General features: G+C 58.5%; 1 protein-coding gene across 1 annotated transcript; it reads right to left on the bottom strand.

Moving 5' to 3' along the window:
- Positions 1 to 94: 94 nt before the first annotated feature.
- CHLRE_03g165500v5 (uncharacterized protein) lies at positions 95 to 881 on the bottom strand. The gene has a single exon (XM_043060782.1). It carries the CDS (start codon positions 782 to 784, stop codon positions 497 to 499), a length of 288 nt encoding a protein of 95 aa, XP_042925911.1. The 5' UTR covers positions 785 to 881; the 3' UTR covers positions 95 to 496.
- Positions 882 to 14,849: the final 13,968 nt, after the last annotated feature.

The raw sequence follows: 14,849 nt of genomic DNA, 5'->3' as shown, positions 1-14,849 counted from the left end.
CACCCTCCATCCTCCGGCTGCGACCCGCCTGTGCGTTGACAAATGAGTGGGCGGAGGGAAGGGGCTGTGGGGTTCAAGTGCCACTGCACAGGGCCGCTTCGCGAACTTACAATTAAGGTCACGTATGTCGCCAAGCAAGCACGTTGTCTCGCTCGTAGCCATAGTGTCCCGCCGTGGCCCGCCTAGCACGCCACCCCCGCCCCCCCCCGCGGCCCCCGCCCAGTGCTCGTATCTTCCATCTACACTGTAGAAATCTGCCCAAAATCCGCCGAAGGCGGAGAAAAATTTTTGGGTTTGGGTGCCACGCATCTACGCAGTGTAGACGGTTTTGGCCGGTTTTGGCGCAAGAATGGGGGAAGCGTAGACGTTTTGGGGGGCTTGGGGGCTTAAGTGTAGATGCCGCGGTCAGGGTCATCTACGCATGTGTAGATGCCGGGTGCCTGAGGGCATCTACAAGATACGAGCACTGCCCCCGCCTCGTCCCCGTCACCTTTGCCTAACGCTTCTCCAGCAGCGCGTCAAGCTTGCTCCCAATCGCGTCGAACTTGCTCCCCATCGCGTCGAACTTGCTCCCCATCGCATCAAGCTTGCTCCCCATCGCGTCGAACTTGCTCCCCATCGCATCAAGCTTGCTCCCCATCGCATCAAACTTGTCCCCCAGCGCGTCAAATCTGTTGCCTAGCGAGTTTCTCATCGACTGCAGCTGCATCGCGAGGAACACTTGGCCCACCATGACAATGCCGCCAAGGATTGCAACAGCACGGGCCCCGCCGGACAAAGACATTTTGTTGATTGTTGAAGTGTCCTCGTGTGCAAGCGCACTTAAGAAAGAGCGGGCAGTGTCTTGGCAAACATACTGCTGCGAACAGTCCTGCGAACAGTCCCTCACTTGTCCACAGAATATTGATATAGGACTATGTGTGAACTCCTTTGCAGCGTTTCCTGAACTGCTGTTATGATTAGATGAAGTCCAGGCTGCCGCATGTGCATCGGGGCGCATGCATTCTTGAGTTCCGGCAGGTTCCGGGAAACGCGCGACGCGGCTCCGGGCTTCTGCTACTGGCGGGTCACCATTAACTGCAGCCCGCGGCCCTAGGTGGTATGCGCGGGTGGCCGCTGCACGCTGATACCACACGTGCCGTGCTGCCGTCAGCAACCACGGCCGGCGCCGTTATCGGATCATCAGCAACTCCTAGCTCCCGCGCGCCCCACCCCCACACACTACGCGCATGCATGCGCAACACGTGGTCGGACGACTGCCATCACCGCTATTGGGTCCTGACAGCAGTGCTCATATTTTCCTTTCGACAGAAATCTGCCCGAAAAAGCCTCCGGCCAAGCGGGTCCCATGTGAGTCACAAAAGGCGCACGCCCAGGAAACCCTGGAAAGTACAAAACTTTTTCGCGCCCACGGGTTGTGTAATGCGTTGTAGTGCACGGGCTCACGTATGAAGACGCGATGAACCGCTTGTCGGTCGTGTCACCACTAACAACCGCAGGACTGGGGGGATACCGGTCACACGCACACGAACACACGCGTACGGTACGGTACACAGGCACACACACGCGGCCCTTGGACGAAGGTCTTGGCTTCGGGACGGCGGCGGTGTAGATGTAGCGAACCTTGAATGGGTTGACGGGAGATATGTATATACGGGAGTCTCGGGAGTCTCAGGAGTCTCAGGGGTGAAGCAGCAGCCGGGACTCACACACACGCTCACGCACACAGGCAGCGGCAGGGGTCACGGAGCTCTGGGCTCTGGATGGTCTGCGGCGCTGACTGGAGGCGGGTGGTGCTAGGCTGACGAAGGAGGCGAAGGGAGAAGGAGAAGGCAGAGAAGGGAGTAGGAGGCGAAGGCAGGGGATCCCGGAAGTGCAAGGCCGGGACCAGGGCCGGAGTTGGTGGGCGCAAGGCACGACACCGAGCTGCTGCGACACAGGGATCCTAAGCACAGGCACGCGGGAGATAGGAGTCTCAAATGCAGGAGGGCTCAGAACGACCTGCAGGCTCTGCAACACGGAGCGTGAAGCAGGCAAGGGAGCCGGGTGGTGGCTCGCAAAGAAGGCGGAGACGTAGCACTGGCGTGGCGCAGACGGCAGGCGGTGCTTTGGAGACAGGCGCGGGCAGCTGTAGTCGCTGACGGGGTAGTCGAAGTAGTCGACGGCTCCTTGAGGACGACGACGAGGGAAACGCAGGGAAACCTGTGAGGGGCCTGTGGCTGGGGATAGCTACACAGGACACACCAGCACAATACAGCGCCGGCCCTTCGGGCCGGCGGAGGGACCGGAGGGGGGAGCGCCCGCTCGCGGCGAGAGTCGGAGACAGGGCCGTCAGGCCGAAGGGGAAACAGACAAGCTTGATTGCTTGTTACAGGAAACTTGGAGAGCTTTAATTGTTTGTTGATTGACTCGCACGCTGGTACTTGTTTGTGTACTTTTTTGGTGGAGCAAAGAAACAACGCCGCGCGTGCCCATTTAAAGACTCGCGCGTCGTGGCCTCTTCCCGTACCAAACTCCAGCTACTTCAGCCACCTGCAGGCCACAGGTCGGCAGGCAGAGACGCTGCTACGCAACTACAATTGTTCACCTTGTTCAACAGGCCCAAAACAACACTAATTTCACAAGGAAAGCGACCAAACCACACCATTCGACACGAGCTGCGGAATGCTATGGAACGGGCCCGAGCATATGACCGAAACCACGCGGGTACCACTCCGGCAAGTCCCTAGGGACTGCGTGTGTCCAATGCCCTAGACTGCCGAAATGTTATCATGTGACATATAATAAGGTCCCTGAATGATTTCCGGGCATAAACTCGAGCGGGAGCCGAAGTCGAAATGCTAAATGTCGCGCTCGCCAGGACTCACTGGAATTCGTCCTACGCTGTCCGGATGACATATATAGGTGAATCTTAGTGGACGGCACTAGATACAGGCCCAAAATACCGCCTATGCGAGATATGGGCTCTGGTCAATTTCGCGACTTGAGCCCTGACCAACATGTTTTGTCCTCTGCCGAGCGCTAATGTCCACTAATGATGTAAGTTATGTACCTGCAAAAAGGCGGCGTCTAAATACTGCGGTAGGATTTGCCTCGGGCGACTCCCAGAGCCCTCCGAGCGTGCGGGTTTGGCTTGGAGCACGCACCCCCCCGGACAATTGTGCACATAACTTTTTGATGCCGACTCTTTTTACAGTGGCGATTGCGTAACCTGCATACACTGTGCGTACGCTATCCGTCACGCTATCACGCTGTTAGTTTTCACGACGAAAATATTTGCGTGTCCCATTGCACACCCCATGCACGGCTGCAGCCGTACGGCCTTTCAGGTCGCCTCCTCGTAGCTCGTAGCTAGGTATGCTGGCGGTCTTGTCAGATGATACCTGTTGGGTCTACCAGGCTGTCAAAGTTTGGACACAGCAAAAGACCAGAGTGGTACCCGCGTGACCGAAACTGCGTCTTATTCCGACAGATTGAAACCTCGCAGCCGTGTAGTAGCAAACCAACGATTTTATCTGAATTCCTTGTCAGGCCTGTGCTGCTTGAAGCTTTTATCAAGCGGCGCGCAACTGTAAATCCAGAACTCCTAACAACTTCTCAACCGGCGCGGAACCATCGGCATGCTCGCTGCCGCTCGCCTACTCCCAAGCCCGTAAACAATACTATTATCTATCTTCAAGCACATATCACCCCAGCTGTCATCCTCCGTAGTGGACGTGCTGCCCGAAGGGAGCAACGTCGTGCAACACCTCAGGTGCTTCCGCACACGCACAGGCTTTCGCGCGTGCGTTGCGGAGCATGTTGTAGCATGTGGTGAAAGTGTGGCGTGTCGGGAAATCCTGACTGCCGCATATTCAACCCACAGCTGTGAGTCCTCCGTCGGCACCCTTGCCCGTCCCTTGGGCAAGCAGGTAGGCAGGATACCGCACGGGCCACGGCTCATCAACACAAAGGCAGATCAGATACTTGGCTTTCCGCTCCTGCCATTACCCAACACAAAGGCAGATCCACGCTTGGCTTTCCGCTCCTGCCGTCACCCAACATACAACTCAAAGGCAGATCCACGCTTGGCTTTATTCCACTCCTGCCGTCATACATCCAACACACAACACAAAGGCAGATCCACGCTTGGCTTTCCACACCTGCCGTCATCCAACATACAACACAAAGGCAGATCCACGCTTGGCTTTCCACACCTGCTATCACTTCAACATACAACACAAAGGCAGATCCGCGCAGGGGTCCCCCTGGATCCATCCACGCTCAGCTTTCCACTGTCACCGTAACTATCAAACACGCCCCTGGAGTTTTTGCACACCAACGGGTGTGTGGGCTCTTAGCAGGTGCTACCCCCAACACTTTTCTGCACCTGTGGCCTCTTTTCTCCAGATTGTTTGCCCAAACCCTGTGTGAGTAGGCGGGGCTGTGTGTGGACCCGTCCTCGCATCACACGCACACACATGGGTTGCCGCTGTCACCGGTGGCCAGCCAGGTCGCTGGTACATTCAGTCATACACACAAAACCTTATCCCTGAGAAGCTTTGGCACACCGACTGGTGTGTGGGCCCATAGCAAGCGCTGCCCCAACACTCTTCTACACTTGCGGCCTCTTTTGCTTCGTTCTAGTTGATGAACCCGACCCAGCATGAGACACTGAGCTGTGAGCTCCATGTCCAATGACATGGGTTACGAAACACCGACCCTTCCACCGGTTATCCTCCACAGGCACGGCTCTCTCGTATTTCTGTTCCAAGCGGTCTTCTAAGTATCAGGCAAGACATTACTTGCACACACAAACATAATCAAACAAACAAGTGAGTAAGACTAAGTTCTAACACAAATCCCAAGGGGCTTTACCACACCGACCGGTGTGGGCCATGGGCAGCAGGTGTACGCCAACATTGTTGTCCACCTGTGGCCTCTCACGCCCCGACTGGAACCCAACCCAAACACACATGCGTGCATGGCAAACCACATGGTCTGTTGCACAGAATGAAGGGATAGTTTATGGTGGTCTTGAGGGAAGGTGGAGGGAAGGCGTGTTCTGATGTCACATCTGGTGGTCGCTTGCGACGACGGCGATGGTGGCGGCGATGGCGGGCCTGAACACCAAAACTGCCAGAACTTGTCTGGTTGAGGATCTTTACGCACCCTTTGTGTAGCCATTGGCGGCGGCGGCGGCGGCGCCTACGATGGTAGGCACTCTTGAGCACGGTTGATGATGTGGGAGGATGCACGATCGAAGAACCCCTGCCTTTGATGAGCAGCAGGAGATCGTGCGGCTTGTAGTCGCGCGATGGCAACGGGCTTCCCACTCCGTCGGCATGAACCGAAAGCGCTGTGGGCCCAAGGAGCATAAGCGTTGCGGTTGAAGCTGAAATAATATCATTGTCAGGCATCATTTGCCTTGAGACTGCGCATGCCGTCAATACTCCGTCGGCATGAAGCGAGACGGCACTGGTTGGACGGAATAACTGAAGCTTCGTTTGGAGACACGGTAGCGGAGTTGAGGGATAGGACGCCGACGGAGGCGGCGGAGGATCAGGAGGGAGCGAACGCAATGACGGCGGCGGAGTAGAGGGAGCAGACGCCGGCGGAGGCGGCGGGGGCTCTGGAGGGAGCGCACGCAGCGATTGCGCTAGAGTAGAGGGAAAGGACGCCACAGATGCCGGCGGCGGCTCGGGACGAGCCACGTACTGTAGCAACGGCGAAGAGGGCGCCAGAGGCGGCGGCGGTGGCTCGGGAGGAGCCACATACGGTATCAATGGTGGAGAGAGCGCCAGAGGCGGCGGCGGTGGCTCGGGAGGAGCCACAAGCTCCGGCGATGGCGGAGTAGAGGGCGCCAGAGGCGGCGGCGGTGGCTCGGGAGGAGCCACATACGGTATCAATGGCGGAGAGAGCGCCAGAGGCGGCGGCGGTGGCTCGGGAGGAGCCACAAGCTCCGGCGATGGCGGAGTAGAGGGCGCCAGAGGCGGCGGCGGTGGCTCGGGAGGAGCCACATACGGTATCAATGGCGTTGAGAGCGCCAGAGGCGGCGGCGGTGGCTCGGGAGGAGCCACAAGCTCCGGCGATGGCGGAGTAGAGGGCGCCAGAGGCAGCGGCGGTGGCTCGAGAGGAGCCACAAGCTCCGGCGATGGCGGAGTAGAGGGCGCCAGAGGCGGCGGCGGTGGCTCGGGAGGAGCCACAAGCTGCTGCGATGGCGGAGTAGAGGGCGCCAGAGGCGGCGGCGGTGGCTCGAGAGGAGCCACAAGCTGCTGCGATGGCGGAGTAGAGGGCGCCAGAGGCGGCGGCGGTGGCTCGGGAGGAGCCACAAGCTGCTGCGATGGCGGAGTAGAGGGCGCCAGAGGCGGCGGCGGTGGCTCGGGAGGAGCCACATACGGTATCAATGGCGGAGAGAGCGCCAGAGGCGGCGGCGGTGGCTCGGGAGGAGCGAGCCACAAGCTCCGGCGATGGCGGAGTAGAGGGCGCCAGAGGCAGCGGCGGTGGCTCGAGAGGAGCCACAAGCTCCGGCGATGGCGGAGTAGAGGGCGCCAGAGGCGGCGGCGGTGGCTCGGGAGGAGCCACAAGCTGCTGCGATGGCGGAGTAGAGGGCGCCAGAGGCGGCGGCGGTGGCTCGGGAGGAGCCACAAGCTCCGGCGATGGCGGAGTAGAGGGCGCCAGAGGCGGTGGCGGTGGCTCGAGAGGAGCCACAAGCTGCTGCGATGGCGGCGTTGAGAGCGCCAGAGGCGGCGGCGGTGGCTCGGGAGGAGCCACAAGCTGCTGCGATGGCGGAGTAGAGGGCGCCAGAGGCGGCGGCGGTGGCCTGTCAGGCGTCGCAGGCAGCTGCGACGGTTGATAAAGCACTGGCTTGCAAAAGGGCTTCACCCTTGGAAGTGAGGCGGGCTGCGGAAGAGGCTGCGACAGTTGTGGACTGGAGGTGTCTGAGGGACGCCAGCAGAAGGGTCCGCGCAGTTGGGTCTCAGCATGCGGTCTGAGCTGCGGTGTCACGGGGGGTGACACTTGGGGAGTGTTGCCTGAACGCGATGGCGGAGACATAGCCATGGGCGTCACCGGGTCCGACCCAACATGCATTGGGTTGTACGGAGCCGAGTCAGGCATACGGGCGCGGCATGAATGTGACTCATGGTCAGCCTGCGGGAGAACGACGCTTCCATACCCGGCGTGCAGTGGGGTGCCAGGGCCGGATTGGTGCTTGAGGTCCTCATACCTTGCCGTGGCAAGGCGTACCTGTCTAGCCCATAACTCTTTCTCGTAGGGAGAGAGTTGAGGATTGACAGCGAGGTACTCAGTCAGCTCTCCCACGAACGCCCATAGTTCGCCAGCGCTGCGGTTATCACGGGATGTCACTGTTCCCTCATGGCTGCTATCAACAACCTGCAGGAAGCTGACCATCTCATAATCACCCGCATCAATAGTGGGATCTGGATCCGGGTCTGGATCCGTGTACGGCAGCTCATCAGTTGAATTCTGGCGTGATGTCCCGGGAAGGGGCCCCAAAGGACCATAGTTCTCCATCAGGTACACTCGGAGGTCACCAGTCGGCATAAGTGGCAACGGTGAGCCCGGGTACCCAAATGTGAACCGGTCTGGCCGGTTGAGTATCACTCCACCAACGCGGATAGCGTGTGCCATGGCCTGTGATAGGGTTTCTGGCCGCGCTAGTTTGGTCTGTTGGCGGATGGGTGACCTCAGACCGCTCATGAACCCATGCAGGTGGGTGTCATTTGCGTCACCATTGACACGCAACTCAGCGAGGAGGTGTCGGTAGCGGTCGCAGTAAGCACGAACGGGTTCATCCCGCTGTTGCTGACAATTGGCTAGACGGGTGTAAAGCTCACCGGTCCTGAGACCGAAGCGCTCAGTGAATGCAGCACAGAAAGCTGGCCACTCAGCAAACCCGAAGCCTGAACACCACCTTTGTGCCTCAGGGCCAAGGCGGCATCTAGCAACATCCAACCTGGTTGCGTCCGACCAGCAGTACATCCGAGCACAAACGTCCAGTGTGTCGAGCCACTGTTGCGCGCTATCAGCCGGCGTGTAGATCGGTACGCACTCAAGAGCTGATGCATCAAAACGAGGTACGACACGTCGGTTTGGCACAGGAGGTGGTTCGTCTTCTGCATCCATTGTCACGGATGGGAGGCGAGGAGCGACGTGGAAGCAAGCAGGCGCGACGGTACAGGGGGCGTCCGCACCCAGGGGTTCCGAACCCCTGTCCGCACCTGTTAGGGGAGGGGCGCAATAAGAAAGGAATTGTGTGGGGTTTCAGTAATGGTTCAAAGATAGAAATGGGCACTCCGCGTAGGGGGGCGCGTGAGGCAGATCAGAAGCTGACGCGTAGGATCTGAACCAAAAGACGGGTCCGCGACCGACAGGTCAAGCAACAGGTTCAGGCAGGGTACGACGGGCTGACCGCACCAATGCAGGCTGGCAGAACCCAAACCCCAGTAGTGGCAAACAAACCAGGTGAAGCAAGCAGGTAATGCGCTCTGGAAACGGGCTGCGGGGAAAGCTGGCCCCCGTGGAGAGTGCCCTGCGACTTGCGCAGCGGGCTAGGTGTCAAACACGCGACAGCAACTATACACAAAACACGTTCCCGCAACTCCCCCCACAAAAGGCGCACGCCCAGGAAACCCTGGAAAGTACAAAACTTTTTCGCGCCCACGGGTTGTGTAATGCGTTGTAGTGCACGGGCTCACGTATGAAGACGCGATGAACCGCTTGTCGGTCGTGTCACCACTAACAACCGCAGGACTGGGGGGATACCGGTCACACGCACACGAACACACGCGTACGGTACGGTACACAGGCACACACACGCGGCCCTTGGACGAAGGTCTTGGCTTCGGGACGGCGGCGGTGTAGATGTAGCGAACCTTGAATGGGTTGACGGGAGATATGTATATACGGGAGTCTCGGGAGTCTCAGGAGTCTCAGGGGTGAAGCAGCAGCCGGGACTCACACACACGCTCACGCACACAGGCAGTGGCAGGGGTCACGGAGCTCTGGGCTCTGGATGGTCTGCGGCGCTGACTGGAGGCGGGTGGTGCTAGGCTGACGAAGGAGGCGAAGGGAGAAGGAGAAGGCAGAGAAGGGAGTAGGAGGCGAAGGCAGGGGATCCCGGAAGTGCAAGGCCGGGACCAGGGCCGGAGTTGGTGGGCGCAAGGCACGACACCGAGCTGCTGCGACACAGGGATCCTAAGCACAGGCACGCGGGAGATAGGAGTCTCAAATGCAGGAGGGCTCAGGGCGACCTGCAGGCTCTGCAACACGGAGCGTGAAGCAGGCAAGGGAGCCGGGTGGTGGCTCGCAAAGAAGGCGGAGACGTAGCACTGGCGTGGCGCAGACGGCAGGCGGTGCTTTGGAGACAGGCGCGGGCAGCTGTAGTCGCTGACGGGGTAGTCGAAGTAGTCGACGGCTCCTTGAGGACGACGACGAGGGAAACGCAGGGAAACCTGTGAGGGGCCTGTGGCTGGGGATAGCTACACAGGACACACCAGCACAATACAGCGCCGGCCCTTCGGGCCGGCGGAGGGACCGGAGGGGGGAGCGCCCGCTCGCGGCGAGAGTCGGAGACAGGGCCGTCAGGCCGAAGGGGAAACAGACAAGCTTGATTGCTTGTTACAGGAAACTTGGAGAGCTTTAATTGTTTGTTGATTGACTCGCACGCTGGTACTTGTTTGTGTACTTTTTTGGTGGAGTAAAGAAACAACGCCGCGCGTGCCCATTTAAAGACTCGCGCGTCGTGGCCTCTTCCCGTACCAAACTCCAGCTACTTCAGCCACCTGCAGGCCACAGGTCGGCAGGCAGAGACGCTGCTACGCAACTACAATTGTTCACCTTGTTCAACAGGCCCAAAACAACACTAATTTCACAAGGAAAGCGACCAAACCACACCATTCGACACGAGCTGCGGAATGCTATGGAACGGGCCCGAGCATATGACCGAAACTGCGTCTTATTCCGACAGATTGAAACCTCGCAGCCGTGTAGTAGCAAACCAACGATTTTATCTGAATTCCTTGTCAGGCCTGTGCTGCTTGAAGCTTTTATCAAGCGGCGCGCAACTGTAAATCCAGAACTCCTAACAACTTCTCAACCGGCGCGGAACCATCGGCATGCTCGCTGCCGCTCGCCTACTCCCAAGCCCGTAAACAATACTATTATCTATCTTCAAGCACATATCACCCCAGCTGTCATCCTCCGTAGTGGACGTGCTGCCCGAAGGGAGCAACGTCGTGCAACACCTCAGGTGCTTCCGCACACGCACAGGCTTTCGCGCGTGCGTTGCGGAGCATGTTGTAGCATGTGGTGAAAGTGTGGCGTGTCGGGAAATCCTGACTGCCGCATATTCAACCCACACCCACTCGCGCACGGCCCTACGGGCCGGTCGTGTCCCCAGCCCAATACCTTTCCTATAGCATCTTATATCACATATAAGGTCATTAGAGTAACCCGGGGGCATTGAATCGAGCCGGGGCCGACCTCGAACATCTAAATGTCGCGTTCGCCAGGACACGCTATACCAGGCCAGACAGTAGCCTAACTACACCTATGCATATATCTGTGTTGACGGCAACCGATAAAGCCCGAAAACAACGCCTATGTAGGATGTTGGCTTCGGTCAATTTCGCGACTTGAGCCTCGACGAGCACGTTTTAGCCTGCTGTCAAGCGCTATTGCTCCAACAGATTGCATGTAACATATACATTAAGTGGCGGAGTCTGTATCCCGCTCTGCATTTTTCTCGGGGCGACGTCTCCTGGCCTCCTCGGCGTGCGGGTTTGGCTGGGGAAACGCACCCCCCGTTGAAACCCCCCTGATAGATTGTCCTTCAAGCATCAGCAAGCCATAGGCGCCGATATAGACGTGACGGCTTCCTTGAAGGACAATCTACCAAGGGGTTTTGGTGCCATCCCGTGGGCGCCTCCCTGGGGACACGCTTTTTCCTGGAGTGGGACCCGCTTGCCTCCGGCGAAAGAAATTCTTGATTCTTGTGGCCAAAGGCTGTGAGGGACGCTTCAGGTTTTGAGGGATCTTTCTGAGAATTTTGGGGCGTTTCTGTCACTTGTCCGGGCCCAAGGCAAGGGTGACCGAGGTTCCCCATGATACTCTACGACCGTGTCCTACTGGCACCATGGGCGGGGGCACACCACGGTAGGCCAGCCTTCTAGCAGGGGAGTCATGCTTTGGGTGTGTGATGGGGCAGTGGTAAGGCAAGTTGGCAAAGGCCCGTAGGGTGCAGCTAATTCCCATACCTCAGCCGATGGCAAACAATCTGCAATGGCAGGGCAGGAGTGCGCGGCTGGTCGAACGCCGGAGAGTTGCCGGAGTTACTGCTGTGACCGCCTCCTGCTAACCGGCCTTCTATGCGTGCTAGCGACTACAACTTCTCTTCGTGTCGCGCACATTCGCGTTCGCATTTCGACAGCACTCCGCTTACTGTACCGAAAACTTGCTTGCTGGCTGGAAGTTTGCTAATGCGCATTCCTCACGCTCCGGGCGCCCGGCCAGGCGATAGCACCACACAGACACACCGCAACGCCACACTCGCGATGCAGAGCCGCATCGCACCTGCAGGAAGGTGACCAGACCACAGAGAAAATGTGAACAGAATGCAGCAAAGCAATGGCCGGGCGACACAGGGGCAAAAACAGGGCGCGGCAGGGCAAGGCAGACAAGGGGTGTCAGCTTTGTACAGCTGGAAAATGGGCTGAGCCCCCGTACGCTTGGGAGCTGATAGGCGTGTAACGCCCCGTCAGAGCCTCCATGCCGCTACGACGCGCAGGCGCATCGGCTAGGGACACTCGGGTTGGGGCCGTGCGGGATTTCCCGCGCCACGCATGCGTGCCTTGTCACGTTCCCAAACACCCCACGCATTTCTTTCGCCTCCTGCCATACTCAACACCTCCCTGGCGCCCCACGCTCAAAGGGCTAGGCGCGGGGCGGGGGCGACCACGGGGCTTCTCGGCATTCTGGCGCGTCGGCAGGCATGGCTCAGCAAGTCGCTCAAAACTTTCGATATACTTCCCCGCTTTGCTTGCCGCCAACATAGTTTGCCTTATAGACTGCATATCAGCGGGCACCGGATGCTTTCCTCGCGACCTCGCGGAAGTCAATTGTCCATGGACGCGCGAAGGCACTTCTCGCTCCGCCCGAATTTTCCCTGCCACCTATTTACATACAATAGGCATTAACAAATACTAATACGTAGTAGTCGCGGTTTGCGCCAGTATGCTATGTTTTGCGACAGGGGTGTTCCTGGGGGGCTTCGCCCCCCCCCCCCCCTGATACGCTGCGCTGGGGGGGCTCAGCCCAAAAAGGGAGCCCGAATGTACGGATGATGAGTGGTGGGCGAGGCGAATGCGAGTGCGAGGCAAACACAACCAGAGTGTGAGGAAGCGCCGCGGGTTGGAATTGGGAGTATCGCGGCTGAGGTTCGGGGTAGGGCTGCATCGCGCGCCCTAAGGGCCGAGTGAGGTTTAGCGAAGAAGTTTGCTGGTGTCGCACGCTCAGTCATGCTGTGGGTGAGTGAGCATGATGAGCGTGGGTGAGGCCGTGAGGGCGCTGGGGTTTGGCGTGGGGATGGGCCGCGATTTGCCATGGAGCCACGGAGCCGGTGCTTAATCCAGCAACATAGTGCTAACGTGGCAACAGCAACCTCACCCCGCACGCTGTAACAATGGCTGGCACATCCCGTGCGGCGGAATACTTCGCTGTGCAGGAGCCGGAACGTAGGCTGGGGGTAACGTGGCCTGACACGAATCGTGCATAGGTTGGGGGCGGAACAAGGGGTGTCAGCTTTGTACAGCTGGAAAATGGGCTGAGCCCCTAGAGCAAGGGATGTGACGATGGGTACCGGCGACATAAACAGCACCCTTGCAAGCCCAGCGGGACTGGCAAAGGGGCATACCAAAGGCACCGCCACCGCTATGAAAGAGTTTGCCTGCGGGTGAAGGTGAACGGCAAACTGAGCGACGCGTTTGAGTCGCTGCAAGGGGTCAAGCAGGGATGTCCTAAAAGCACCGACCTGTTTGGCACCTTCATTGAGGCACTAGCAGAATACGTGGACGCATGGGACCAGCATGAGCCAACTGAACGCACGTGGAAGCACGAGGCGCCGACGATAGGTGGCAAACTTGTGGCCTGCCTATTATACGCGGACGACCTGACGCTATGCGCACTGTCCATCCACCGTATGCAGTTTTTGCTCAATAGATTGCACGAATTTTGCCAAGCCTTTGGTATGCGAGTCAACATAGCTAAATGCGAGATCATGGTTTTTGCGGGAATAGCAACGCACCGGCAAATCCACGCCGTGTACGCTACGGCCCTTCGGTACCCGTACCCTGGGGGTGTAAGCATACCGGTGAAGGGGCGAGCGCGGTACCTTGGCCTATACTACGGCCCGGCCACAACGTTTGATTCTTGCTACCAAGAGCTAATAGCTGCGGGCAGGAGAGCTGCGTTTGGGTTGATAGCGGCGCTAGATAAGAACGAGTGCACCATGCAAGCATGTTTCGAAGTGCAAGTGAGGTCCGTGCTGTCGTATGGCGTCGAGGTGTGGGGCCCCGACGCCCTGAGCGCCCTGTTTGAAGGCACGAGCTATGGCGGCCACGACCGCACCATGGACAAAACGCTAAAAAGCAAGTGGAGAAATGCCAAGACTTGGTTTGACAAAGCCCTGATCGATCCGATGGTGGCACTGCAAACATCTTTCCTGGCACGAGCTGCGGGGGTTCGCAAGCCCACCTACAGGCTGCTTTATGCTGAGTTTGCCGCACAACCCATGCATTTGCACTGGGCGTACATGGTGTTTGGTTTCTGGAATCGTATTATCAAGCAAGACAAATCGCTAGCGCACGTGTTTTTGGAAGATGCCGTAGCGACGGCAGCTGCAGGAGGTTTCGAAGGCATGTGCTGGGTGAGCAAGGTTTACCGAGTCTGCAAAAAGCTTGGCTACGACTGGTGTACAGAGGGCCCGCAGGGCACAGACGCACTTTGTGAATGGCTACTGCGCACGGGGCTGCCGATTGGTAGTTTGCTGGGCAACTTCGCCAACATGCTTATGGGTGAATGGAAGGCAGAGAGCATATGCGCTGACCCTCGGGCTTTCCCTGAAAGCGGAGGGCACCGTAATACTGCCGGTGGGCCGGGAGTTAAGATGTGCCGCTATACGCAGTGGATGGGCGTCCCGCAGTTGGATGCTGCAGTTAAGCAAGGCATTTTACCGCACATGAAGGAGTATGTTACGCACAAGCACCTAATGGCGCTGATACGGTTCAGGCTAAGATGTTGGGATATCGAGGTTAATCGCCCCGTGGCGGGGGGCCGGTACCGTCCGCGCAACGAAAGGGTGTGCAGGCTGTGTCGAGGCGGTATAGAAGATGAAAAGCACGTTATGCTGGAGTGCCCAATTTATGCTAACATTCGGTTGGCTTCTGGTATTACAGGTAGCGATATGAAAAAGATTATGCTTGACACGGACACGCAAAAGTTGGCTGCCCACTTGTACGCAGTTACGACGCTACGGGCACGGACGCTATTGATCTAGGCCATTTGCCTGTTTACCTAACGCGCCCCCGGACTCAAAGGAGTTAGTGGGGCCACATGGACTCGAACCCATGTAAATGCTCATGCTCATGCCACGCCCTGTCCACGCCACTCCACACATGAGCCCGTGATACCTCATTCCAAATCCCTCACAAGGACCACAAACGGCTAGTGGAGCTCGGGCGCCCGATCCGGGGCCGCGACATAATTAAGGCGGGATCGGCACGCATGGTTCGGCTGTTGCACAAACTTTCGACATTCTTGCCCCAAGACGCTTGTCGTCGACATATTTTGAT

Source organism: Chlamydomonas reinhardtii, chromosome 3, assembly GCF_000002595.2.
Source record: "Chlamydomonas reinhardtii strain CC-503 cw92 mt+ chromosome 3, whole genome shotgun sequence".
In the NCBI taxonomy this organism is placed as follows: Eukaryota; Viridiplantae; Chlorophyta; class Chlorophyceae; order Chlamydomonadales; family Chlamydomonadaceae; genus Chlamydomonas; species Chlamydomonas reinhardtii.
Note: the sequence above shows the minus strand (reverse complement) of the source record. Positions and strands in the feature narration are given on the sequence as shown.